General features: G+C 43.5%; 2 protein-coding genes across 5 annotated transcripts in view; both read right to left on the bottom strand.

Moving 5' to 3' along the window:
- Window positions 1–417: 417 nt before the first annotated feature.
- Window positions 418–6,064, bottom strand: traf3ip2a (TRAF3 interacting protein 2a). The gene is made up of 10 exons (XM_021600280.2): window positions 5,809–6,064; window positions 5,438–5,454; window positions 4,761–5,276; window positions 3,557–3,704; window positions 3,109–3,314; window positions 2,775–2,863; window positions 2,611–2,679; window positions 1,749–1,853; window positions 1,371–1,445; window positions 418–1,247 (listed from the first exon to the last, which is right to left on the bottom strand). Exons 2-10 carry the CDS (start codon window positions 5,451–5,453, stop codon window positions 1,101–1,103), a joined length of 1,371 nt encoding a protein of 456 aa, XP_021455955.2. The 5' UTR covers window position 5,454; window positions 5,809–6,064; the 3' UTR covers window positions 418–1,100.
- Window positions 6,065–10,306: 4,242 nt separating this feature from the next.
- Window positions 10,307–19,655, bottom strand: part of LOC110522145 (tyrosine-protein kinase Fyn) — a 67,217-nt gene continuing 57,868 nt past the window's right edge. For 2 of the 4 annotated variants that reach the window (XM_036975686.1, XM_036975687.1), the window contains 7 exons: window positions 16,818–16,982; window positions 16,365–16,520; window positions 14,634–14,813; window positions 13,961–14,037; window positions 13,575–13,728; window positions 13,156–13,287; window positions 10,307–12,224 (listed from right to left, as the gene is read on the bottom strand). In XM_036975686.1, the coding sequence (XP_036831581.1) occupies window positions 12,016–12,224; window positions 13,156–13,287; window positions 13,575–13,728; window positions 13,961–14,037; window positions 14,634–14,813; window positions 16,365–16,520; window positions 16,818–16,982 (1,073 nt within the window). In that variant the 3' untranslated portion in view covers window positions 10,307–12,015. The remainder of the gene's footprint in view (window positions 12,225–13,155; window positions 13,288–13,574; window positions 13,729–13,960; window positions 14,038–14,633; window positions 14,814–16,364; window positions 16,521–16,817; window positions 16,983–19,655) is intronic. The other 2 variants (XM_036975689.1, XM_036975688.1) reach the window with 2 other exon arrangements.

Below are 19,655 nucleotides of genomic sequence, written 5' to 3'. Positions count from 1 at the left end.
ATATATTTCTGGGTAAGTATTCACATACAACAGTTAACACAGCTCTCTTGTGAAGGGAATTGTATCCTTGTTGATGGTTGGAGAATTTCCACTTCTAATCTGGAGGCACAGCCCCGTTTGCCCAGGTTAATCAATCACTCACCTCACTGATAAGATGACAGGCTCAGTTTCACACACCAAGCCACCTGCAGGAGAGTATCTCATCTCCCCCTTCCCCAAACCCTGTGGTTGCTTTGGGTTGGCCAGATAAGGCTTTTGTATAGTGTGGTGCAAGTATTGGAACAATCATACAAGCAACTGATTTATGGGTGCAGGAAACTAAGCTCTCATGGTTAATGAATGCATTAGGCTGATAGTGAAATTTACAACTGGCTGTTTTTTGAGAATAGCAGACATATGTCTCATAACACAGAGAAATACAGTACCAACCATTTTAATACTTTATTGTTATTTACAGTGGAGTATGATTGCCATTATTGACAGAAAATAGTTTTGTTTGGCTAATCAAAGGATGATGTAACCACCACAGATAAAATACAAGTGTAAAGAGCAGGTTAGGTGTGAACCCCAGCCCCTCCCTCTGTTGCAGAAGATTGATGTTTTAGTGACAGATTCTTCCTGTGGCCCCTCTGTGGATCTTAAATCATGGATGAATAGGGGGCCCCTAAAAGCACCTTTACATCCTGTTCTATTTATCTGCTATAACCCAAAGAAGTGTGAGACCTTTACATTGCTCATGGTTTAGTGTTATTCTGGGTAATACAGTAGTAACTACGTAGTATAGGCTACGATATAAAAAAAAAGTGTGGCATGTAAATTCAACAATTATTACTTCCCATTAAAATATATATTCAGATCACATAATATTAGGAACACAGTCACCACACAATGTCAGGCGTAACTATTAACTCCTAACATGTCAAGCAAGCACACGTGAAAAAGTGAAAAAGTAAATACTGCCACCTTGTGGTTATTTGAGAATTGTGCTAAGCTACACGCCTCCGCCCACACACAATTTCAGTTGAGCACAAAAAAAGGCTATAATCATTTGCCATATAAACATCCAAGTCAATTACGTGTCTATAGCAGTCTAGCAGTTCTCAGAGGGGCCGAATAGAGAGGGTCATCTCTTTCCCCAGAGAGGGGGCGATGTAGCGTTCCTCTCTTAGCAAACGGAGAACCAAGTCTTGGGTATCCTGGGGCCAGCGGTAGATCCTGGTACTCTGGAGCCAGGCGGGGACATGTCTCTGGAGGACAAGACAGGAATGGGATAGGTAACATTACACCACGGCGTGAGTGAGGATATAACAGGATATCACAACAGTATAGAATCCTATCCCTACGGAGATGACATCTCACTATCCACTCACCTTGGTAGCAGTGGGAAATAATACGGGCACCAGTCGGAAATTAAGGCAGTGCTGTTGGATGAACTCATTCTGGATCTAAAATGGGAAAAGGTTGCTCGAAGATAAACGCCTGGTGCTTTTATGAATTGTCTTCATTGCGTATCAAATGCATACTGTACATAAACTATACATGGCTGTGGTACAGTATATGTTTCCCTTTGTATTACACAGCAGTGTTTTATACCCATGCTACATCATGACAAGGAGGGGCTGTGGCCAAGGCCCAGAACCTTTTTGTCTCACTGTCCTAATCTTGAGACTCTATAATAATAATAAAAAAGACAGTAGCTACCCACATTCATTTGATATATTCTTACACGTGCATGTATAAGTGCCTACCTGAGTGTGAATGTACTTGGTGTGGAGACCATGCTCATCCTCCCCGTATCCTTCCACGTCTGCCTTGTACTTAGGACTGATGGCCACGATGATCAGCACTGACTTCTGCAACGCAGCATCTCATAGTCAGTTCAGTTTTTTTGATAAGACTTCGTTTTAAAGGGATACTTCAGGATTTTGTCAATGAGACCAATGAAGGAAGTTCGAGGTAGTTGCTCGAGCCAATGCTAACTAGCGTCAGCGCTCGTTGCACTAACGCTAGTTAGCATTGGCTCGAGAAACTACCTGTAACTTCATTCATACTGGACACAGAGACATAGAAATGGTGTCCACAAGTTTATCTTACTCTGGAGAAGTATTTAGGGATTTTGGCAATATCTCTTTAAGGGTCTGTAATAAACTATTAATCGGGCATTTATAAAGTGGGTGTTCACCATTGATTAATCATTACTCCCACATGTATAAACCATTTGCTAATCATTAGTAACATGTTTTTTTTTTGCAGCCCCTAATCTAAAGTGAGCACTAATTATGCTGTATAAATACGTTGAGTGACCAGTGTAATTTCTCACAAAAAGATGGGCAAGCCATTGGTAGACATTCCAGCAGTACCTGGCAAAAGAATAAGCACACAACACAGGATATTTATGGGATATATATATATATATATATATATATATATATATATATAGATTTGTGAAGAATTAGTTTATTTACATTTACAAATGTGGGAGTAATGATTTATTACTGGTTTATTACTGGTTTATTACTTAAAATAAAGTGTTACCCATTTGCTTCTGTATAGTTTCATCATTAAATAGCTCCATTTTATGCTCTAAAAATGCTGACCGCTTAGACTTACATCCTTTAAATAGGTGTCCATCCACTTGTTGATGTCCATTCTTCTGACTGCATTATCAAAAATGTCAATCTGCCAGAGAGAGGGATTATGTATGAAAAATAGTGTTTAAAATGTTGGGACATTTCTGAATAAAAGACCATGGAAAATACAGTTTGCAAACTTACAGCTGGTTTAAAGCCCTGATCTATCAGAAACTTCACGAAGGTAAACATCTCACAGGCTGTGTCCACAGAATACGTAATAAAAACATTCCCTGCAATCAAACAGACAAGCATGGCATCCACATGAATGTTAATTGCACTCAAACAACTATTTGCATTTTAGTGGATGTTAGACTTGGTTTTAAGTCTTAATATTGAGCTCTTACAAGCCAAGGCCATAAGGTGACACAATTATTCTGATTCACAGAAAATCCACTGTTTAATGAACAATAAACTTTAATATAATTTTTTGGGGGATAAAGTTTTTGCAGAGGGATGGAGAATGATATGCACTTACTGCACTCCTCAGGTAAACTGATGGTCTTCCTCTGTTCCTGTGTAGCTGTTCCTCCCCCACCTGGTTGGCCGGGGGTCACTGGGTAAGAGGGCACCACACTGACCTCAGACATCACCTCTCTGGGAGGGGCCACACGCTGAGGAAGATTCCGACTGGGGGCTTTTAGAGCTCCTTGTTCATATAGTCTGTTTTGAGCCGTAGGAGTCCTAGAGAAAACGGTATAGAAGATTTGGGTGTCTGCTCCAAACACTCATAAAACAGGAATTATATCTATATTGTAATGCCCACCAGCAGACATTAGTTCTAAAACTGGATCCCCACCAAACATTTCCTATTAAACTGTAAACAAAGCAGTACTAGGAACTTGCGAAATCCAATTGGTTTTGATATCTAGGCTAATGATATAATCTGATGTTAGACCAGTAGGTTATAGGGATATTTAGTGTACCAGGATGACGGGTCTTGCTGAAGCTCCCGCTGGGGTTCCGTAGGGTGAAGATGGTTATAATGATGACGATTATAGAGGGGACAGGTTTGATTTACGGGTTTCTGACATGTGTACAGTCTCGGACACCTGCCGTGCACTTGATCAGGGCCTGTGGAGGGACGTGAGAAGACATGCTCTTAACATCCTGTCTTGGATGGGCTCCCAATTAAAATCATCCCTATCTGAAGTGTAGAACGTGGATCATCCAGGCTATATTTCAGACAGCAATATAAACAACAACCTAAACAAAAGCATCACCTACTTCCCAGAAAAGTTTATATAGCTTGGTCTTTCCACAAAAAAATAGTGCCTTTTGGTTGGGATAACTGTAAAAAATAAAAATAAAACGTTTTATTTCACCTAATTTGTATAATGTTAATGTTCATAATGTTCCCCTTCGTAAAAACATGCTTTCCCATTTTTCAAGAATTCAAATGAAGAAAAGTGCTAATTAAAGTAACAGGGTTGACTGTGACAATTTTATCTTATTTCAGCCATAACTCCCGTTGTCGTGTTATGCTTGACACTCACAGTTTTTATCCACAAAAACACCAATGGCCGAAAAGAGTAGAACCGGCTCATCTGCCTTCACGCTGATTTGACTATTAGATGTTCAATAAGAAATAGTTTCAACATATTAAAATGAGAGTTCAGTTCCCATAACAGGGTTGACCTTAAAACGAGGGAGAAATCACATGAACTAAATAATCATCTTCAGAAATGACTTTATCAAAGCAACAAAATAACCAGAGCTTTACAATGATGGTGACAACATGGCAAACGTTTGGGGTTAAGTGGGTTCAAATCTTCCTACAAGTCAGAAAAAGTCAGACTTTTCAAAATTCAGATTTTTGGCATTTCGGCAAGTCTATATTCAAATAAAAAAAATCTGATATCTAAAAATGTCCATGTGGTTTATATTGAAGGGCAGTTCAATAAATATAACATGCTTTGACATTTTTTTGGCACTTTAGCAAATCTCTATTCGTATTATTTATAAAAATGTCCATGTGGTTTAAAATGCTTTAAAATTCAATAATACTATTCTATTCTAATACACTCTATTCGCGGAATGACCCAGCTCCAGTATCATTTGGATTAATTTATCTATATCTTTTCCATTTAATTATATGTATACAGTTGTCATATACAGCACGTTACTTACGTCGAGGAGGCGTGTGTGGTGGGTATCTCGGAGGGACACAGTGGATGTCATTTAAGTCAGACCTGAGAGAAAGAGGGGACTCCAAGTGTTCTGCTCCTTCAAGGTTACAGTCCTGAGGTAGAGGCCAGCTGGGAGGACCAGGGAAGCCCTCCGCTCCCCGCCGGAGAATCCCAGAGAAATCCTCAGTCCACTGAGCCCTCTCTCTGTAGGAGTGTAACCTGAGGTCGACAGGGTCAGGGGTGTGTGGGAACATGTCTTTCTGATGCAGGGAGGGGGTTCTGAACTGGGGTCGAAGGTTACCCAGAGGGTCTTCCGTAGAGGTTCTCCAGGAGTCCTTGGGGTATTCCACCTGGCCTACGTCGTTGACGGTCACCTCAGGGGCAAACCAGGCCTCTTCCTTTGGCCTCTCTCTGTGTTCTGAGCACTGCCCACAGTCCAAGGGCAATGCTAGGTTCAGCATTGATGATGTCATTGACTCATCTGTCTCCACCGGAATACTTCTGTGACAACGGGAATCTGACAACAACAACAACAGACAATGTTATTCAGCTTAAGCCATTTAGGAGAAGTAAAGAAGGGGAAAAAAATGATGTGATATGTAAGAGTGAGTTTAGCGTAAGGTTAACTTTCCTTTTCGATAGGTGTGGTAGTGTGTACTGTATTTGACAATGGCGTACCTGTGAAAGAGTCCATTCTTCTCTCAGGACGAGGGATAGATTTGTTTGTAAAAAGGAAACAGAAACAAATGTGGTTTAACAGGAATGAAAGCTGAGCTCTGTGGATAGCAGAATGACATGACATTCCTGGCAACACTTTTTTAGAAAAACTGCATTCACAAGTGAAACAAACTCTTTTACGGGTAAAAAAAGAAAAAAAAAGAAAGCTATGATATGTGGCAGATCGACGGAAAGCCCTTATGACTACAGAACTCAAAGCTGTCCTTTGGTTATACAGAGTCATTATAATACATAGCGAAAACCAGTCAGACCAAACATTACGTATATTCCAAGGAAGTGAACTTTGTCCTCCAGTCAAGCAACTAACTTACCTGCAATGTGTCTGTGAAGGAATAATGCAAAAACAAGTCAATTACTAAATTCTCCTGACTTCAAGCAATGAAAACAAGTTAAAACATACAGCACAGGTGCCATTTACAGTCAAGTTGAACAGTTAAACCTGACCCCGGCTCCTATCTGTGTCAGAGCCGTGTATTCCACCCTCTATATGCAAATCTGCCCTGGAGCGAATAGGAAACATTCCCTCAATTTTTGTCTAGAGGAAGAGATCAGTGCTGGCAAAGCAAGAGAGTCCCCCTTCGCCATTTATGCAAATAATGTGGGACATGCAGTTCACGTCCACCAATCAGGTTGTTGTGAAAACAGAGCAGGAATTCTGCAACCAGTCAGGGCGAACCTTGTCATTTAAAGTGGATTGAGTTGTCATAGTAAAAGCACACCTACAGACATGAGGGCACTTGATTCACGAAAAGTGTGCAGCCCATTAAAGTGAACACGCTTTTAACATTCATGAGCTGATTTTGCTAAGAAAAGACAAAAAAAAAAAAAAACACAGAACGACCCTACAAACTCTTACAAAATATATAAAAAAGCTCAAGTTATATAACTCCAGCGAAGAAAACAAGAAAATAAGCATTTAAAAAAAACAAAACAAAAATCATATTCACAAGTAAACGGAGAGTTTTATTTGAGAACGGTCTTAGCATCTGGTAGAGAGACTTTAGTTGGAGTCCAGTCGCGGCAGTCACAGTCCAGTCTCTCTCTTGTCGTCACTCCTGTCGAACCAATCGTGGTTGTACTTGGTGTGCAGGATGCAGTAGGCCACGAAGCGCGGCAGACTGAGCACCACAAAGGTCAAAGACACCGTGCCCAGCAGGAAGATGGTCGGTCCTCTTGGTGCTCCACCCCTGCATGACCCGCCACTCCTCCTTGGTGAGCCACCTGCTGGCACTGATCAGGTGCTGGCCGATCACTGAGTTGAAGATGATGACCAGGGTGATGGGGATACCACTGGAGAGGATCGTAGTAACCCACACCAGGACGGTAGACTAGATATGGTCCCTGTAGTGACACCGGGGACGAGTCACATTCTTCCCCTCTATGGTGAAGTTCTTCAGCGTCATCACCTTGATCCAGCCAATGGGCACGGAGGCCAGGTGGGAGACCAGGAAGATAGCCCCACGCAGGTCAGCCTGGTAATCTTGACACCAGGTAGGAGGTGTCCAACGATGGCCCAGGCGGCTCAGGTATTACCAGATGATGGCCGTGTCAGACATCCCACAGTCACGGAAGCAGATCGTGTAGAACGTGAAGAGATTGGCGGAGGAAGAAGAAATGAATAGCAGTGGCATCCTGTTTGGAGTAGTGACATTTCCTTTGAAATGTATCTATGAAATGTATTCACGTTCTGAAACATCTGAAACATCTCACAGACACATATAGATTTAGGAAACAGCACAAAAAATATAGGATATACACACACCTGGGATTCCCAGAATGCACAGCAAAGGGTAGTAGACCTTCTGAATAGTGATTAAGACACTGGCCCCCTCCATGTTTCAGTCCTAATCCTCAGTACCAGGCAATAGTAGAGATGGTAATCCTTGCAATAAACCCATTAGGGTAGCTGGATGGGAGGACATTATTGATACAGAGATAAGCACAGTGTAACAAACATAAACACTATATGGGTAAGAACCAAGAAGGGTTACATCACAGATTAATAAGCGCACTGTATTTATTTATTTTTTAAAACATTGGTTTTTACTGGGCCTTTATGGATATATTGCGATTGGAGTTGGTTATTTATCGACAGGATGTTGTTAAGGTTACATTTCAATGAGGAAGGGGAACACCGTTGAAACAGGTTTGTCAGACATCTTGATCACGCTTGAAAATTGTGGAGCGGGTGCATCGTATGTCTGATGATGACTACTAGCACAATAACAGACAAAGGCTATTTGACTACCTGAAACATGCGCATGTGAATTCTATAGAATAGGATAGCATAGGATAACAGCGTGACCCTTGTGTACATATGACCTTGAAAGGCTTATATACTGTAAGGGTCGAAATGACTGTGTGGTAATCTATTGACACGGACATAAAGATGAATTTGTGCTGTTATCTTGATCATATATCTGTGGTTCCAATAATTGTTTTCTTGGAACTAGGAAACATACAATTTCACCTGTGCTGTGTCAATATAGCACCAACATCACTTTCTTTTTTATATCTGGATGCCCATTTAGCAAAGTCCAATAAATGTTTATTAATTATTCCTTTGCTGTTTCTTTTTAAATTTTTAAATTTTTAAACAAATAGTTTATATAGTTACATAGTTTATATTTTAGATTCTTTAAATAGCCACCCTTTGCCTTGATGACAGCTTTGCACACTCTTGGCATTCTCTCAACCAGCTTCACCTGGAATGCTTTTCCAATAGTCTTGAAGGAGTTCCCACATATGCTGAACACTTGTTGGCTGCTTTTCTTTCACTCTGTGGTCTGACTCATCCCAAACCATCTCAATTTGGTTGAGGTTGGGGGATTGTGGAGGCCAGGCCATCTGATGCAGCACTCCATCACTCTCCTTCTTGGTAAAATATCCCTTACACAGACTGGAGGTGTTTTGGGTCATTGTCCTGTTGAAAAACAAATGAGCCCAAACCAGATGGGATGGGGTATCACTGCAGAATGCTGTGGTGGCCATGCTGGTTAGGTGTGCCTTGAATCCTAAATAAATCACAGACAGTGTCACCATCAAAGCACCCCCACACCATCACACCTCCTCCTCCATGCTTTACATTGGGAAATAAACATGCAGAGATCATCCATTCACCCACAACACATCTCACAAAGACACAGCGGTTGGAACCAAAAATCTCCAATTTGGAGACTCCAGACCAAAGAACAAATTTCCACTGGTCTAATGTCCATTTCTGGTGTTGGCACAAGCAAGTCTCTTCTTCTCATTGGTGTCCTTTAGTAGTTGTTTCTTTGCAGCAATTCGACCATGAAGGTCTGATTCACACAGTCTCATCTGAACAGTTGATGTTGTTACTTGAACTCTGTGAAGCATTTATTTGGGCTGCAATTTCTGAGGCTGGTAACTCTAATGAACTTTTCCTCTGAAGCAGAGGTAACTCTGGGTCTTCCTTTCCTGTGGCGGTCCTCATGAGTGTCAGTTTCATCATAGCACTTGATGGTTTTTGCGGCTGCACTTGAAGAAATTTTCAAAGTTCTGGAAATGTTCCGTATTGACTGACATTCATGTCTTAAAGTAATTCATGTATTGCATTTTACCAGTACAATAAAAACACATTTTCAAAACCCCCTAAAACATGCACTTGTCTATAAGAATCCCATCAACATGAATTGCGTATGTAACAATAATAAGATGTAGTACAGATGACTTACACAGATGGGCAAGCCTGCTGGTTTAGTAGAGATCAACTGTGTTGGCAGTCCAGTCCAGCCCAGCCCAGCTCAGTCCAGTCCAGCCCAGCCCAGCCCAGTCCAGTAGTATTAGGTGATGATGAGGACCAAGTCAGCCAGCTGCAGGTCAAATAAAGCTTCCCTGCTCTCTCTCTCTCTCTCTGGGAAGCCAGATCTACATATAGAAAGGGCTCATCTACAGAGAGAGAGGGCTCATCTACAGGTGTCACATCACCTGAAGCACAGGTAGACAGACCTCTGGTGGGTTTACATTGATCTGTGAGAGCGAGGCCATGGAAATCAACATATCTCATATGCTTAAATAAGACTCTTGTAATATCCTTCTATCAATATTGATTGACATATTGTTATTGTGATGTATCCAAGGAGATGAATTACAAGTCAAACAACAAGTTACCATGATTCCTCAATGAAGTCACCAATCTTGGCAGCTGCTGGCTGATAGGGCTCAGTACACTTCCGCAGTGTGATTTTCCATCACACACAGTGATGGAAAAGGCTCCCCCTTGTGGTCTTCACAGAAAATACAATTTAAGATGACTGTTGAACGCACAAAGTTAACGTAACACTTTTTCCCCTTCTATTAGAGCTTGTGCAGTGACTCTCACCTGATAACAAATGCCCTGCAGCTTATCAGCCAACATGTGACTGCCGTTGCCGAGGTGTCCCTTTGCAAACTTTACCAATGGAGTTGGCGATGTGCTAGACGAGTTGTGAGGTGATTGTATGAGCTGCAGGCTGTGTGTGTGTGTGTGTCGGTCTGACCGTAGAGTTCCCCTGTAACTAGCTGGCACCGGTGCCTCATCCCAGCTGCAGGCCTACCCTGTATTCATGTAGCAGTCATTTAGCACCTCCTTAGGTGCCTGCTGGCCCTCCCCTCAACATACAGCTAAGGTGCTGGAGAGACTCCTGTCCAATGATGTCAAAGGCGTGTCTTCTTTAAATCTCTTCTGTTTCACCCTGGAGCAGTGTGGTCACGAAGGCAGAGCTGGACAGGCCTGTTGGATTATGTCTAGACACACACAGCAACAGACACAGCAATTCCATAGCATGAAATAATATATAAAATAAGTGGAAAGAGTGTAAAATGTTTATTGTTCTTCTTGAATTTCAAATGCCAAACCACTGAATTAATAAAACAGAAAATGTTAACAAATGGAAAAATAGAAGAATTAACACTAGGAAGGCTACTGACACTTTTAAAACTGTTAAGCTGTAAAACCGACGAGGGGGCTCAATCTTAAACAGATCCTTATTAGCACTTAAACTATCGTAAGATGAGAACAAATACTACATTTAGATTAAACAAGGTCAAACTTTACAGCCGGCCGCTTCACCAGTGTCTTTGCCACGTTCCCCCCTGAAGATACAATACACCCCATTCCTCAGAGATCTCTCCATGAAAGTTGAATAAAACATACTCTGAAACAGGAGACGCAAGACTTCAGATATCCACGTTAGTTTAAACATAAAAAGATAAAGTCATCCAAAGGAAGTGGTCCAGAAATGAGCTGAGGATGGATCCTACTGGTGGTGCTGTGCTGCATAGACAGGCAGACAGGCAGGCAGACAGACCGACAGTGTATGAGTTTGAGGAGCAGGTGGATGGGGGCATGTCACTGTTCACAGAGGGAGGAAGAGATGCTACCCACTAAGACTTCCCAGTACATGGCTTCACGGCACGGAGGAAACAAGGACCATCAGATGGATGCCTTGGAATGGCTGCTAAAATGGAACTCGTATACAGGTTAAAATAAGACCATTAAAAGCAGAGATGAACATCTTTCTCTTCTTAAATAAACATCATGTCCTTCCGGTATACACTAAATAATACCTGGAAAGACCAATCTTTTCCCCCGTTATTTATTTTTCTTAAAACCTGGTAAGCGAGAAGAGATATGTTCAAAAGTATAATGCGCACACATTTGGCTGTAATTACAAAATGTAACATACATTATTTGTAAAATAACTTTGTTACGGCATTAGCCTAACATCTATTACTTTGAGGAGGACAAAACTATTTTACAAGGATGAACAAAATAAAAGCTAAATCATATCAAACTAAATCCATGAGGTGCAAAAGAAATCTCTACAGAGTATTCTGTCATGCTTGCCTCAAGTCCCTGTAAAACAGATGACTTGGCCCCAAACATTATTTATACACTGAGGCAATACACTCAGGACTGGTTTTCTTATTTATTTTTATACATGAGCAAAACCCGCAAAAATGAAATAAATAATTTATGGAGGTGTTCATTAAATTGCCCCCAAAATAATAATAAAACAAATATTAGCTGTGACAGACATGTCCTGTATATTCTGGATTAGAAGTGACAAGATATCATGGTCTCTTGGTGCACTTTTGAAATTATCATCTTCATTGACCATTTTCTTTATCACCACCATCATCATCATCATCATCATCATCATCATCATGGAGAAAATCAGTCAAAATGCCATAACAGAAGCAAACAAACCACCAAAACATAAACCAAAAGTTAGACAGACGAGCTGTTCATATTTACATTGAATACAGGCATTTCATTACATCATAACTAGCCCAACCACCCACAAACCTCCCTCCCTCTCTCCTAACTGGTATCTCTGGTATCCAGTCGGTTGAGTCTGTCTCAGGGTTTGCCACAGAGAGTGTTTGAGAGTGTTGGGAGCTGGAGGAGAGTTGAGACAAGATGCTTTGTTGAGCTGAGGAAGATGCACGGGTCCCTGGTGTGGCTCCAGAGAGCTACGGTTCAGTCCAGTCCCCAGCCCAGAGCCCAGCGTTTAGAGGTTGTCCCCTGGCTGGTACTGCGGCTCCGTGGCCGTGAAGTAGTCCTCCAGGAAGGCCTGCAGGTACTCGAACGTGGGCCTCTCCTCGGCGTCCTTCTTCCAGCACTGCACCATGAGCTCGTGGAGGGAGATGGGGCAGTCCTGGGGACAGGGCATCCTGTAGCCTCGCTCCACCTGCTCCAGCACCTCCCGGTTGTTCATCCCTACACACACACGCACACACACACACAGACAGACAGACACACAGAGACACAGACAGACGGACAGAGATAAGGAAAGAAAAAGGCTCTTCAAGTAATCGATAAGTCGGTTCAACGAAAGAGATCTGTTTAGACTTTACCTCCATTGAATGACCTTAATGACACAGACATTGAGCGTTCAACCTCATACTGGAGATGCTGATCTTGAGGCAACATTTGGACCTGGGAAAAGCTTTCTCGTAACACAGGGGTCAAACGTTTTACAACCTGGGGGCGTTGGAGTGGCTTGCCATCTATTTTTCACTAGCTACGAGATGTGGCCTCGGCATCAACAAGAACAGTTCGGAGGGAGGGCGTCAGAAAGCTGCTAAGACATCTTCTAGGATGATGCTATTATCCCCTAAGTCCCAGCTCGGCCCCCATAGCGTGCAAACCCTCCACTCACTTCCCCCTTCCTCCCTCTTTTTGCACACCAGCCCAGCCCAGTGCAGTGTGGCCCATCTGGACAAACATGTGTTCCCCATCCCCCCTCCCTCTCTCAGAGAGGCTGATCTCAGTCAACTCCCTGCCCAAGACCAGCCCTCTCACATGGACCAGCAGCGGCCCAGAGGCAGGCCCTGGATTACGGTTATAAATCTCAGATTGTATCAGGAAAACAAAGTCACTCAGCCGTGTTTAAAGACCCCTTCTTCTCTTTTAACGCTCAGTAAACAGCAGGAGCTGCCTGCCACTTGTTATATAAGCTCTTGTTGTGGTGTATAATTGCATCATAGTCCTCTACCTATGTGCATTACAAGTGAGGACTCAACTCAGAATGTGGACATTACATCACAAGGGTTGCGTCCAACAAAGTCCCCAGGACCCTAGTGTTCTAGAAACTAGGGTTCCATTGGAGACGTGACCATTGAATCTCTGGTTATTTGACCCTCCTCACCTGGGTAGGGTACACGTCCCTTGGTGACCAGCTCGGTGAGCAGGATGCCAAATGACCACACGTCTGACTTGATGGTGAACTTTCCATACAGCGCAGCCTCCGGGGCTGTCCACTTAATCGGGAACTTAGCACCTGGGACAGAACAGAGGGGGAGATATGAATAAATGACAGAATGTAAGTTAGCTATGGTATTCTTTCTCTCTAGAGCTGGGAGTGTCTCTCAGTGTCTCTGTTCCAGTCTGTAGTACAGTGGAATAGGCAGACAGTGAGCACATGTTTGGATCTGAAATGGGAGCCATCGACATCCTGTCAGGGTGTGATGATGCGCACATTATGGCCAGTGTTGGAAGAACTCCCTTCATGACCTAAGGCAATCATTAGTGTGTGTCTGTGTTTCGTTATTGTGTGTGTGACCTCACCTTGCCGTGCTGTGTACTCGTTGTCCTCAATCAGCCTGGCCAGTCCAAAGTCGGCGATCTTACACACCAGGTTGTCCCCGACCAGGATGTTAGCCGAGCGCAGGTCTCTGTGGATGTAGTTCATCCTCTCAATGTACGCCATGCCTGCTGCCACCTGGAACACACACACACACACACACACACACACACACACACACACACACACACACACACACGGTAAAAGCACTGCGTTCAACTTAGTTCCAGAGAGAATGCTGCACACGGTGACACACCACGGTCTTGAAGTGTCAGTGCTGCTGAGTCGTCTTGTTTGTGAAGTAACTCACGAGTTCCGTTATAGAAACACCGAGCGGAATGAGTGACATTTTTTTTTAGCAGGGCTTTACCTGGGCTGCCATGTCAACCAGATTGGGCAGTTTCAGTCCTCGTCCCTCCCCATCCTTCAGGAAATCCAGGAGGCTTCCTAAACAACAGGAGATTTCTGTTGTCAGGACATGCATTTGAAATAGCAGATCTTTATTGAAACATCAGTTGACAGCAGTCTGACCAACATGTGGGATTCCTTCCCAGCCTGCCAACGAAACAACGATCACATCAAAGTTTCCATCCCAGCCTTTTCTATACTTAATTCACAGATCTGAAGCGCTTTCTTGTGGTGCTCGTAAAATGTCAGCTTCTTGGCCGACTCCGTCATAGTTAAATATAGGCTCTCATTATTGTCGTAATGAATGAAAACAATATTCCAGAGGAATAACAACTACCGGGCCGGCGACAAGGCAGGCGGTTACACAGTCGATCTAGCTAGACCTACAACGTGTCACCGAAGGTGGTGGTTCACCACGTCGCCAATGTTGGACTGAGTGCTCCGGTCCGTTTTCCTCCATGGCATCGTCGCAGAGTACGTGGACAAAGGTATTGCGTGTGGGTCTGTGTGTGTCTTTCACAACATGAACTGTGTGTGGGCGGGAGTGTGTGTTACACCATGTATAGCGTGTGTGTGTGTGTGTGTCTGACTATGTGTACATGCGTCCACTCGTGTGTGTGTGTGAGTGACAATACCTTTGCCCATGTACTCAGTGACGATGTAGATGGGTTCCTCAGACACCACAGCGTAGAGCTGCACCAGCTTGTCATGCCGGAGCTTCTTCATGATCTGGGCTTCTTCCAGGAAGGACTCGGGAGACATGGTGCCCGGCTTCAGCGTCTTCACCGCCACCTTAGTGGTGCCGTTCCACGTTCCTGTTACCCACCAACGACAAAGAATTAGTACAGCCGTCACATCTCACAACTCCCGGGGGCCGGTTTTCTAGACACGGTTTAAGCCTAGTGTTGGACTAAGAAGTTATTCAAATGGAGATGATCCGTGAAGCGTGCTTTTCAGTCCAAGACTAGACTTAATCTGGAAAACTGTCCAATTATGTCTACGGCACATCACGTCACAAAGCAAGACGTGACCCCACTTTGTTGTGAATGTAATTAGGCATTGCTGTTGTACAATCTAGTATGTTCATCTCTAAAAACATTCTTGCGTTGGCATACCAACAAACACAGCACACAACCCAGAAATGGACATTGAAGTCTGCTTGCCTTTAAAGGTTGTGCTGAGGGACGCATCGATGTGCATAACATTTCTAGCGACCCTTCATTTCAAATGGCTTTCAAAAGCCGCGAGAGAGATCTGGTGAGGTGTTAAACCCCACAATATACCAACACGGGGAAAGATAACCCCATTGTAGGATGATTAACAAAAGCAACAGCCTCATAAGTAAAAACCCCTCTGTGGAGCTGTGCCTGTTACTGCACTGTAGCACAGTGTGGCCATGCCAATGTTCCTCTCTACAGTACTTTACATACACCCAATATTGAACCATTGAAAATCATGGTCGATTCTTCATACAAGGTCATTTAGCTTGTTCTGTGGCTCAGTCGCAAAATGCACGATATTCCCTATATAGTGCAGCAGTTTAGACCAAAAGTATTGCACCATATACAGGAATATGATGCCATTTGGGATGTGTTCTGTGTCAGTAAATAATGCAGAAATATCAGCTCTGACCTAAAGGCAAGACAGACCTCCAGTCATTCGGCGACATTTGGAATTCACATGCGTTTCTACTGTGGCGGGTTTCATTTAAGAGCGCACTCAGAAATCCTTGAGAGCAGTGTTGATTAGTGACACAGCTATGGCTGCTGGGCCTTGTCGGCCATTTTGGGGCCTGGCGCTTGTGCCGTTACTGTGCTGAGGTCACCCGCTGGGTTCTGAGGTAATGGTATCCCAGGGGGGCTGGGTGTCACTAGCAGCAGGGTTTAGGGGCTAGCAGCTGGGACTAGCCCCAACTTAAACTCCAAACCCCTAAACAGCCTGTTGAAATGTTACAACAGGACAGGACACACCCCCGATCTCTGGATTGAAATGTAGTCCATGTAGCCAGTTCAACACAGGATACATAAAAAATAATAGTGAGATTGTATGCTTAAAAGTCAACCTAGGATTATTGATTTAAGCCTGAAGCCTCAACTGAAGCATGATACAAATAATATTTGCAAAAATCTAAGGGTATCCTGGGAAAGAAATGATAACGTACATGTTACTAACCATTATAATACAGAACAGAACTACCTGCACAAAAGTTTCCTTTTGTGTTTTGCTGACTGGACTGAAAAAGTCCTCAGGTGATTCAATAAAACCCCTTTACATTTAGAAATAAATACATGTAAGTTATACAATTTCCCTCCCGGACACCCCTCAATAGAAATGAAAAGAACGGAATGGAACTATTTTGTTCTTACCACACCACACCTCAGCAAAACATCCCGCCCCCAGCTTTACTTCGAACTCAAGTGAGTCTCTGGCGATTTCCCAGGAATCGTGAGTCAGGCCCATAGTATCAGGGGTGCAGTTCACACACACACCCGTTAAATTAAAGCACAAACCATCCGCACTCTCTACAGGGGAAGGAACAGGGAAGTCAAGGCACACAGGGTTAACTACCAGGGAGAGGAACATGCAAAGAGGCAGATGGAAGGCGGCCATTTTGAACTGAGAGAGCGGAGCTTGTAGACATCTCATTTAACAGTGAAGACACAAATGTTGTTTTTTTGGTCTCCGCCAAATCTCTCAAAGAGAGAGGTTGTGAGTAGACTGTCAATCTGTTCTCGGTCTGATGTCTCTGCTTGCTCAGTCAGGGGCCCCCTTCCACGCAGCCTGCGGTCAGACGTTTACGGAGGCGACTCTGCCCGTACCCATCCAGACCTCCCCAAACTGCCCATTCCCCAGACGCTTGATGAGCTGCAGTGACTCTCGCGGGATCTCCCACACGTCTTTGGTTTTGACGGACAGGTCGGTGAGGCGGGGCATCCCTTTGTGGCAGGGCACCACCAAGCGACAGCACAGCCCCGCGGCCCGCTCTGCACACAGGCACAAGGAGCGCACACGCACACGCGCACACACACACACACGCACACGCACACACACACACGCGTGCGCATACAGAGACACAGGGTGAGATCGAGAAGGAAGGGGATTGAAAGAAAGCAGTTAGCAAAGCACTGTGAAGAGAGAGAGGAGGGAGAGAGAGGAGGGAGAGAGAGAGAGAGAGAGAGGAGGGAGAGAGAGAGAGAGAAGCTGCAGTAGACAGTAAGTTAAAGCGAACTGCCATAGCAGAACAGTTCCAGGTGCATCCAGCAGCCAGTCAATGTGTCCCACTAGATGTCCCAGACGGTGTCTGTCCCCAGGCCATAAGGTCAAGAATCAATCTGTCTAATGCCCTCTTAGCTACTGTTCATCAAATCACATTGAGTGCTGTTCCAACCTCCATCCTTCCCCCTACAGTACTGCACTAGGGTTCTGTCAGCTCCGTTGCTGACACACGTAACGGGATGTTTTTAGCATCTGCACTACATTTCTTTGAATGTAAGGAATTCATTAAGGAATTCAAAAATAAATTGAAGGGTCAATATTGCTCAGGTTGCAGCCTGTTTTGAGGTTGCTCTTAGTCAAAGCTAGAACTCACTGCGCACAGGTGTTCCACGTCTACTTTTGATTTAGATTTGGTTGAGTTGTCAACTAACGTTAATTCAACATGAAATCAACACACATCTCACCATGTCATTGGATTTAGGTTAAAAGTCTGGTGAAACAAAGACTAAATTACGTGGAAACAACGTGATTAGCAAAGGCAGGGCAAGCTTGACCACAACAGCCTGCTATAGAGGGCCACGTTAATGGTTCCACTTTGGCTAAAGGCACGTGTGACTCCCAATGCTTTACAATAACGACTGTTAATTGTTTAGAGACGTGGCTTGTCAATCACTCCAGATGCACTGCATGGCGCATTACAACTAGGACGTTTTAATGTTCATGCACAGTACGTAGTGAAGGAGGGCACTGTCATCTAGATTTGAGTCAGGGACAACAGAAGCCATTGTGGCTGGCAGCTGTGTCCATTACTGTGTGTGAGGACGACAACACGTCCTCTCATCCCTGACATGAAAATAGGCGTTTCTCCTTTCCGCAGTGGAAGGAGCTGTGGTTTGCCCACCGCCGATTCAAAAGCGAGGCGTGGGAATGGTGCTTCCGCCTACTTCCATTCCACTTTGAGTCCCCTGACATTAAACGTGGGCCCCTATGCCAGGGGCCCCGGGCCCCTCCAGGAGATAAGGACCAGGCTGTTTGCTCAGGGCAGTAAAGGGGAGATAAAGGCTCTCCATCAGAAGTGTTGTGTTCCGACTGGACGCCAGCCATTAAAGCCCATCGGTACCTGCTGCTGTGTCCAGGTATCAATACTGTACTTTGTGTCTCAGTGTCACGATCATGAAACATGTCGCTACGGCAAATGGGAGAGGAGTTGGACACACTGTATGCACACAATAGGTGTCACAACTCTTATTAGCCCTCGTTGGCTATTAAAAAATAAGTGGTATTTCCAAGGAAAAGATTTCGTTATTTTTTTTAAAGATAGTTTGGGCTGGTGTTGTTTTTGACAACCGTATGTGATTGCTGTGTGACTGCTGTGGAAAGGTTCCGTCGATAATCCTAGAAATTGAATCTCGATTCAAAAACCCAAGTGAGAGATTGCGAGAAAGCAAAAAGGGTAATGCCACGAAATGAGTCCTTTTGATATTCGAATTAGACATTTTGCACCAATATTGGATTTTAAAAGCGTGTTATATTAAAACGAAGTGCCCTTTAAAGCGGCAATCAGCAGTTGAAACAATAACAAAGTGTCCTCCCAGGCCCTGTTTCAGTAAAAAGATGAGGGATTGGGGCTGGAGAAATGTAACCACTTCCAAATTCATAGACAGAGTTATGGATCCAAGGACTGACCATCCATGATATTAAAATGATAGATTTAACCAATGTTTTGAGGCTATTTACTGTTGGTTTACATTAACATTGTTTACAAACACTGAAGTAAAACAAGCTTGTATTGTGGGTTGTGACGGGGTATGACAGTTGAACTAAGTTCATGAATCAATGGGAAATCTTCAAGAATCAATGGGTACATCTCATTCATTTAATAGTCCAAAAATGGATGTAGCAACTTCAGATTCTATAAATATGGGCTTGCTAAAATGCCAAAATTCAGCATTTTTGGCATGTCCCTCCGTGCACTTTCCGACTTCTCTGAGGATTTTAACCCACTTAAGCCCAACATTTCTCATCATCATTGTAAAGCCCCATTTATTTTGTTGCTTTGAAAAAGTCATTTCTGAAGATTGTTTATTTCATGTGATCGGTGATTCATTTTAAGGTAAAAAAAAACAAACAAACAACCTGTCCCTCATTTTAAGGTCAACTCTGTCAACGTGAACTGAACTCGCATTTTTATTAACGGTGAAAATATTCCTGAAAAGCTTTTTGTAAAGAAACATTGAACATCTAATAGTCAAATCATAGTATAAAATCAGGTGAGCTGGTCCTACCCTTTTTGGACATTTTCTGATGTTTTGTGGTGGAAAACTGAGTGTGTTGAGCATATCAAGTCAACCCTGTTACCCGTAGATAGACAGGCTAGAAATGTTTTAACAATTAAACTTTTTTTTGTGAAGCCTGCATTCAATTGCCCCCCCTGTTGCACA

The sequence above is a fragment of the Oncorhynchus mykiss genome, chromosome 4 (genome assembly GCF_013265735.2).
Source record: "Oncorhynchus mykiss isolate Arlee chromosome 4, USDA_OmykA_1.1, whole genome shotgun sequence".
NCBI lineage: Eukaryota > Metazoa > Chordata > Actinopteri > Salmoniformes > Salmonidae > Oncorhynchus > Oncorhynchus mykiss.
This window is presented reverse-complemented; position numbering and strand designations above follow the sequence as displayed.